The 8,576-nt window shown below is 43.6% G+C and overlaps 1 protein-coding gene across 1 annotated transcript; it reads left to right on the top strand.

Moving 5' to 3' along the window:
- Positions 1 to 1,655: 1,655 nt before the first annotated feature.
- On the top strand, positions 1,656 to 7,048 carry LOC143986730 (zinc finger MYM-type protein 1-like). Its single transcript, XM_077485137.1, has 2 exons — positions 1,656 to 2,473; positions 5,222 to 7,048. The coding sequence occupies exons 1-2, from the start codon at positions 1,656 to 1,658 to the stop codon at positions 6,981 to 6,983; spliced, it is 2,580 nt and encodes an 859-aa protein (XP_077341263.1). The 3' UTR covers positions 6,984 to 7,048.
- Positions 7,049 to 8,576: the final 1,528 nt, after the last annotated feature.

The raw sequence follows: 8,576 nt of genomic DNA, 5'->3' as shown, positions 1-8,576 counted from the left end.
GTGTCACGTGTCATCAGTGCCATATCGGTGTCACGTGTCATTGTCCTGGTGCTCCAGGGCCTTAAAAAGTGTAATAGTTAGTCAACAATTTAGATGTGTAATTTATGCTCCTAGAACATGTGATGGCGCTCCCTGCATGTTGGGCCTCTCTAAGTGGCCAGGCTGTGAAAAAGTCCCACACATGTGGTATCGTAATACTCAGGTGGAGTAGCAGAATTTATTTTGGGGTGTCATTTGTGGTATACACATGCCATGTGAGAGGAATGACCTATTACAATGACAATTTTGTGGAAAAAAAAATCTTTATCATCTTTATCCGGCTCTTGGGACACTATTCCTCTCACTGACACCAACAATGAATCACCATTCCTTCCATTGACACCAACAATAGGGCATGATTCCTCCTATTGACATAAATAATGGGGCACATTTCTTCCCACTGACATTAACGATGGGGCATTCCTACCACTAATACCAATGATGGGCGCTATTCCTCCCACTGACATCAATTATGATGCACTATTCCTCCCACTGACACAACGTTTGGTGCCATTTCTTCCACTCACACCAACTACGAGGCACTATTCTTCCCACTTATACTACTTATGAGGCACTATTCTTCCCACTTATACTACTTATGAGGCACTATTCTTCCCACTGACACCAGTTATGGGACACTATTCCTCCCACTAACACCAATGTTAGGAACTATTCTTTCCACGGACACCAATGATGGGACACTTTTCTCCCCACTAATACAATTGATGGGGCACTATTTATTTTCCTACTAACCATAGGTGCTACATATTTTTTTTTTACTCCCAATGACCACCAAGCCTGAGGCACTGTTTACTCCCACTGATGCAGGGCATTTTCTAACACCACTGGCCACAGCCCCTAAAGTCTGAAGGATAGTGAACCCTTCCTTTTCTTAGAAAGTTTAGAGACCCCCCTGCTCTACAGCATTCTACTGTGCTGGAAGTTTCTGATCCTATACAAACTTAAAGTGGAGTTCCACCCACTTTTCCAACTTTGTTTAAAGGAAAGACAACCCTTTAAAAATTTTAAAACATTGCCTATGGAGATTTTTAAGTACCGTCATTTGTCGCCATTCCATGAGTGTACGCAATTTTAAAGCGTGACATGTTTGGTATCCATTTACTCGGCGTAACATTATCTTTCATATTATTCAAAACAATTGGGCTAACTTTACTGTTTCGTTTTTTTATTTTTTTATTCCTTGAAGTGTATTTTATTTTTTACACAAAATTTGCGTTTGAAAGACCGCTGCGCAAATATTGAGTGACATAAAATATTGCAATGACTGTCATTTGCTTAAAATATATATATGTTTGGGGGTTCTAAGTAATTTTTTTGGTATAAATACACTTAGAAGGATATTGTAAATTTAAGCTACTGTGGACCCACTTATTAAGTTAAGAGGGTTATGGAGGTCTGGAGAGTGCACAATTTGAGTATAAGCACCAAAAGTGCATGGGATTTTGTATTAAGAGAAGGAGTTATTTTCTAGTCCACCATGCACAGTTTGCTGGTGCACAACTGCACATGTTGAGATTTGGAAGAAGAAGCACTGGACTTTTTAGAGACATGTATTTGTGCTTACGTTCAAAGTATATTTTTCAGAAAACACCAATATGAAGCGAAATCGACCTAGTGGGTTTCAGCAACGAAAGATGAAGAAGGCAAAAGAACAGTCAGCCGAGGCAATGTCTGGATCCATTTTAAAATATGTCACACCTTCAACATCTACTGCAGTAGGAGAAAGTGCTGAAGGCATTCAGACTTTTGAATTCGAGCGAGAAATACCAGAAGTATCTTCTCAAGAGCATTTATATATAAAAAGGCAAGAATTGGAGAAGATCGACTTATCTTCAAGCAGTGAGAGTGATGTCGCGGAAGGAGATGCCAGAAGAAGCCTCCCCCAGCAAGACTCTGATGAAGAAGCAGAGCAGACTGATAAACTATCAGTTTATTCTGATGTTGCTGCTTGGCCAGTTCCAGATGAGTTAAGAGTGGATCTTATTAAGAGGGGAAGTGAACCTTTCCAAAATAGAGATGGGCCTTTCAGTGCTGTTGAAAGACGAGGAGAGAAATCGAAAGGGAAAAGTCGACAGCTCACCACTGCATGGTTCTATAAGGCTCTTCCAAATGGTGAGACAATTCTTAGAACCTGGATGGTGTACTCTCCATCAAAACAAAGTTTGTTTTGTTTTTGCTGCAGACTTTTTGCGCTTGATGAAAAACTAACTGTAACATCCAGTTTTGTTACCGGGTTTCAGTTGTGGTGGAAGCTGAATCCAAAGGTATCTGATCATGAAGCTTCTGAACAGCATCTTACATGCTTGGAGAAATGGAAGACCTTGAGAACAGGACTGAGGCTACAAAAATGTATTGATCATGTCCACCAAACAACAGTGGACAATGAGAAAAAGAAATGGAGGGATATTTTCAGGGCCGCTGATAGGGCAGTACAAGCAGCCCTGTTGTACCGGGCCCAGCCAGCAGGGGGGGCCCGAGCAGATTTCTAGCTAAAAAAAACGAATTTGCTAAATAACTTTATTAACCTGCTCCCACTTGATTGGCAAGGTATATTGTACCTTCCTGGGCCCCATCAGGTTAATAGAGGGGCCCAGGAGGTGAGAGAAGAAGAGGGACTTTTTCTCCATTTTCGGGTGGAGGCATACAATCCCTGCTCTGCATCTGTGTACCTTGTGCTCACTGTATGCTTTCCTGGGCGGATGGATTCAATTGTAATGCGGCTCCCTTCCCTCAATAAGTGCCGTGCTGCTGCAGCCTGATGGAGAGACTGAACGAGAGAGTAATCCATATGCTGGTCCCACAGGCAAGCAATTCCCTTACACACATCACACACACTGACACACATCACACACACTGACACACATCACACAGGCTGAGGCTTAGTCCCCTGACTCCCCATTGTGTGCTCATGGTCATTATGATGATCAAAGCACAGCAGGTTCTCTATGGCTCTGTCAGTGTAACATGACTGTGTGGTTGTGATTTTCATGGCTGTGCTGTGTGTTACAGACTATAACTCAGCACAGCCATAAGAAAGTCAGCAACACACAGCATGTTACACTGACAGAGCCATAGAGAACCTGCTGTGCCCTGATCATCATAGTGACCATAAGCACATAGTGAGATGCTACTTTACACATGTGATGGGGGAAGGGACAGTAAAAACACACAGCCAAGATGCATTTGTACCACCCCCAAATCACTCCCCTTTAAGAATTTTTCACCCAAGCCTTGCAATCAGGTCCGCCTGTCAGTTTTTCCTGTGGACCAGTGGGTGCAGTAGCTGTGTATGATGGGCACAGTGGCTGCGTTTGATGGCACAGTAGCTAAGTTTGATGGGCACAGTGGCGGCAATTGATGGCACAGTAGCTATGTTTGATGGCACAGTGGCGGAAATTGATGGGTACAGTAGCTACGTATGATGGCACAGTGGCGGCAATTGATGGCACAGTGGCAGCAATTGATGGGTACAGTAGCTGCGTATGATGGCACAGTAGCGGAAATTGATGGCACAGTGGCGGCAATTGATGGCACAGTGGCAGCAATTGATGGGTACAGTAGCTGCGTATGATGGCACAGTAGCGGAAATTGATGGCACAGTGGCGGCAATTGATGGGTACAGTAGCTGCATATGATGTTCATATGATTTTCAGTTTGTTTGCGTCCCCCTCATAAATTTTGAGCATCGCCTGCCACTGATGTGGACCGATTGAAAGCCCCATGTAGGTCTACAGGAGTCCAGATATGAATTGACTTGTGTCCATTCAGGTAAAAAAATAAAATAATAGAATAATAATGGTTATTAAAGCGGAGTTCCACCCAAAAGTGGAACTTCTGCTCATCTTCTTCCTCCCCCCCTCCGGTGCCACAATTGGCACCTTTTGAGGGGGAAATGGGGGGGGGGGTATAGGGTATCAGCTATCCTTTTCCACTTTCAGGATTCCCTGCCACAGAGCTGTGATGTCACCGCGGGGCTCCCTCCTCCTCCTCTGGCCCCTGGGCCAAACGGGGAGAGAAGCGGGGCCTCGTGCATGTGCAGTAGGGTTTCCGGCGTGAAGCTGAAAGGCTACACTGCCGGGTTCCCTTACCCATAATGGTGGTGGAGCACCCAACAGCTGATGGAAACATCCGCTGCGGGTGTCGAGATCGTTGGACTCCAGGACAGGTAAGTGTCCATTTATTAAAAGCCAGCAGCTGCAGTATGTGTAGCTTCTGGCTTTTAATGTTTATTTTTTTGGGGGTGTAACACCACTTTAAAGGTTCACCTTTTGGAACATCTTACATGTTTCAGCTCCTGCCACCTTTCCCCCAGATTTTGTGACAGTATGGGGTCAAGGGCGGAGCCAGGGGTGGGGTTGTGGGCGGGACCAAGGGGCCCTGTCAGGTATGCTCTATGCGGCCCCATGATTTCTAACAGCGGCCCTGGAGGTGTGTATTCTTGATCTTGAGGCATAAAAGATGACACAAAACTGGACTGACCTGCTTTTGTGTCATACTTAATGATTACATTTTAAAAATCGTAAGCAATTTTGTACTTTTGAAACATAATTTTAATAATTGCACTTTAATGAATTCTAGCACATGTAAACACAAAAGAATACCCATTTTTTTTTAGGCTGGGTTCACACTGGAGCGGCTGCAGTGCAAATCACATGCGATCTCTGTGCGATGCGAGTTCAGCCATACAGATAGTATGGCTGAATTTGCATCGCACCCGGCCCCAAACTCGCACAGGACCCTGCAAACTCAGACAGGAATCGGATCGCATGGTGTGAACCCCCATGCGATCCGATTCTGCTGTGGACCAAAAAAAGGGTCCCGTGCGAGTTTGGGCCGGGATGCGATGCGAATTCAGCCATACTATCTGTATACTATCTGTATGGCTGAACTCGCATCGCACAGAGATCGCATGTGATTTGCACTGCAGTGCGGTGCGAATCACATCCGGTTCTCGTAGCCGCAGCAGTGTGAACCCGGCCTAAAGATGTTGAACTAACATTACATTTCACTATGTATGGTCTGGGGAGGGGCAATGGGTGGGGCCAGGGGTGGGGCTGGAGGAGGGACTAGGGGCGCGGCCAGGGTGGAGCTGAAGGGGGGCCCCGTCAGGTAGGCTGTACGGGGCCCCGTGATTTCTATCAGCGGCCCTGGATATTTTGCATCGCCTCTTGGATATAACCTTGTTTTTGGCTCACCAGAATCTTCCTTTTCGTGGTCATAGAGAGATCATGTCATCAGTAAATAAAGGAAACTTCCTGGAATTGGCAGACTTGCTTTCAAATTATGATCCAGTTTTAAAGGAACATTTCATAAGGCTGAAACGTTCTACCGAATCTGGGAAGAGAATGACCTCTTATTTCTCGCCAAAAATTCAAAATGAATTTATTTGTCTTCTGGGGAATCAAGTGAAAAAGAAAATAGTGGCTGACATCAAGAAAGCAAAGTACTTTGGGATTCTTTTTGACAGTACCCCTGATGTGTCACACATTGATCAGATGTGTGAAGTGATCAGATATGTTCATATTGAAGGTGATAATGTTGAAGTAAAAGAATTATTCTTGGGCTTCTTTCCTATTGCTGGAAAGACTGCTGCTGAGCTCACAAACAATATCCTGCAACATCTGGAGGAAGCTGGACTGGACATAAGCCTTTGCCGTGGTCAAGGATATGACAATGCTGCAACTATGGCAGGGATTCATGGTGGTGTTCAGGCAAAGATAAAAGAGATAAATCCCAAGGCTTTGTTTATCCCATGTGCAAACCATTCTCTGAACCTTTGTGGGGTGCACTCTTTTGGAAGTGTTGCTTCCTGTGTTACTTTTTTTGGAACATTGGAGAAAGTGTATTTGTTCTTTTCAGTTTCTACACATCGTTGGGAATTGCTGATGGAGAATGTAGGTGTGACAGTGAAAAGACTTTCCCAAACAAGATGGAGCGCTCATTATGATGCTGTGAAGCCAGTGAGGGCAAATTTTGAAAAACTTACTTCAGCCCTTGAAAAGCTGTGTGATCCCAAAGAAAATGTGGACACAAGAGGATCTGCTCAGATGTTGCTGCCTGCTGTATGCGATTTTACTTTTTTGTGTTATCTTTCTTTCTGGTGTGACGTTCTGGGAGAAGTTAATATCACACAGAAGTATTTGCAAACAGTGGGACTCACTCTTGAAAAGTGCATTGTGAAGCTACAAGCTCTAAAAGCATTTCTTGCAGGTCAACGAAATGAAATTGTGGAAAAGGCAATTCATTATGCAACTACCATGTGTGAGGAAATGGGCATTTCAATGGAGAGAAGAGGGCGAGTAAAGCTCCGGAAAACAATGCCAGGAGAGAAGGCAAAGGATGCTGGCCTCACATTGCCAGAGGAAATTAAAAGGGCTATGTTTGAGTGCCTTGATCGGTTTTACCAGGAGTTGGAAATTCGCACTAAGGCAATTGAAAATATCCTCTCAATGTTTGCTGTTATTCAGCCAAACACTCTGGTTGTTGCAACCGAAAAAGATCTACAGAATTATACTTCAAAATTGACTGAGGTTTTTGATGAATTCTCGAATGAAGACATCTATGTGGAGATTGAACGCCTTCGGAGGCATTTGGAAGCTGCCAAGATCAGTATTGAAGAGGCAAAGAAATGGACGGTTTTGCAATTCCTGCAGTTCATTATTAAATGGGATTTTTGTGACTCTTTGCCTAACTTGTCTCTGTGTTTTAGATTCTTTTTGACTCTCTGTGTGAGCATTGCTTCATGTGAAAGAAGTTTTTCAAAATTAAAGTTAATAAAAAACTACTTCCGCTCTACCATGAGTGAGACAAGGCTGACAAATCTGGCCATACTTTCAATCGAACACGAATATGCAAAGACGATTAACTTTGATGCAGTCATTGATGAATTTGCAGAACTGAAGGCTCGAAGGCAGAGGATGTGAATGACTCCTTTCAATATAGACTGAGCGGTCACTTTGGAGTTTGGATCTGTTTGCTTAAAATAAGCAGTATTATCTGTTCAGTAAATGTTATAAATAATTGAAATAAGTTTAAGTAAGTTAATAAGTTATTTTACAATGTTTTTTTTTTTTAAGTTGATGGAACGTTTACAAATTTGTGCAATAAATATTCTCGAGAAAATGAAAAAAAGTTGTGGGTGTTTTTTCATTTAAAAGTTGGGGGGGGGGGGGGTGACAGGTGTAGGATCCGCCCCGGGTGCCAAACGCTCTAGGTACGCCCCTGTGGCGAACCTTGGCACCCCAGATGTTTTGGAACTACATTTCCCATGATGATCATGCACTCTGCAGTGTAGTTAAGCATCATGGGAAATGTAGTTCCAAAACATCTGGGGTGCCAAGGTTCACCATCACTGCCTTAGAGCATGGAAAGTCATGTAGGTCATAGCTTTTGAAGACAGCAAAGTGCCTTGCTGCCTGTCAGAGAAATATTACAAAAATATATATATTTTTTATTTTTATTTTTGCAGATAGGATTTTTTTACAATATGTTACAGATCAGGATACAGGAACACAGGAAGGCTGGCCAATATGCAGGATATCTCTGTCAATGCGTCCTCAGAAATAGACCAGCACACTTAAAAACTATCACGAAAGCCAAAAGCTCCCCAATCTTGACACAGGAAACAACCTGAAACAACACGCACACACTGGTATCCACAGCGTAGATACCACTACCTGCAGTTTTCAGTAACTGGTCTGCTAGACTAGTGTTTTTCAACCCTTTTGCAGTCAGGGTGACCTTGAAAAGTATTTTCAGTCTCAAGAAACCCCAGTCCTTGGTTCACATTACTGCACATCACGGAACGTGCGCAAAATTGCACGCGTTCCTGACATGCAGATAAACGCACTGCCTTTTACCAGACACGCAGGGGTGTCATTATTCCTAAATGGTACCTGGACACATTGGCAAGCGTGGTGCAGAAAAAAAAAGGGATAATGGAAAGTATTCTGTGGGGCAGCCGACAGAAATCTATGTGCTGCCTTATACGCAGCATGCAGCTGTACAGATATGAACCAAGAGCTAGTTCACATGTGAGGTTTAGCTGTGTTTTTAGCATCCCCAACCTGCCCCCCCGTAGCTGCAAAGGAAACAGCTGTGGCTGCAGCTGGAAGCATACCCCAGGTGAAAGGGGCTGTCGTGTAACCACCCTGCAACTGTGTGCTGCACACAGTTGTAGCATAGTGATGATGCATTTAGAGGGTTAAAACAGAAGGTGAGGAGGCAACATATTGCCTCTTCACTGCCTGTCAAATGCCTCTAAAAAGCAATCTGAGCATGGATCACTTTTCAGAGGACGAGCCTTTACTTGCTGGTATTATGAACAAGCCGCAAAAAAAAAATCCAACACAATTAGAAGAAGAATAGCAAGGTACACAGTACATTAATATGCAGATAGAGAGTAACAACAATATATGAAAATATAAGGCTTTGACGAGGAATCATACAATAACAGTAAACCTGAGATTCTAAGGCACTCGGGGGAGAATATGCAGAAGAGGACTAAGTTAGAATGT

The sequence above is a fragment of the Lithobates pipiens genome, unplaced genomic scaffold (assembly GCF_037356315.1).
Source record: "Lithobates pipiens isolate NorthernLeopardFrog02 unplaced genomic scaffold, aLitPip1_a1.2 Scaffold_18, whole genome shotgun sequence".
Taxonomy (NCBI): domain Eukaryota; kingdom Metazoa; phylum Chordata; class Amphibia; order Anura; family Ranidae; genus Lithobates; species Lithobates pipiens.
This window is presented reverse-complemented; position numbering and strand designations above follow the sequence as displayed.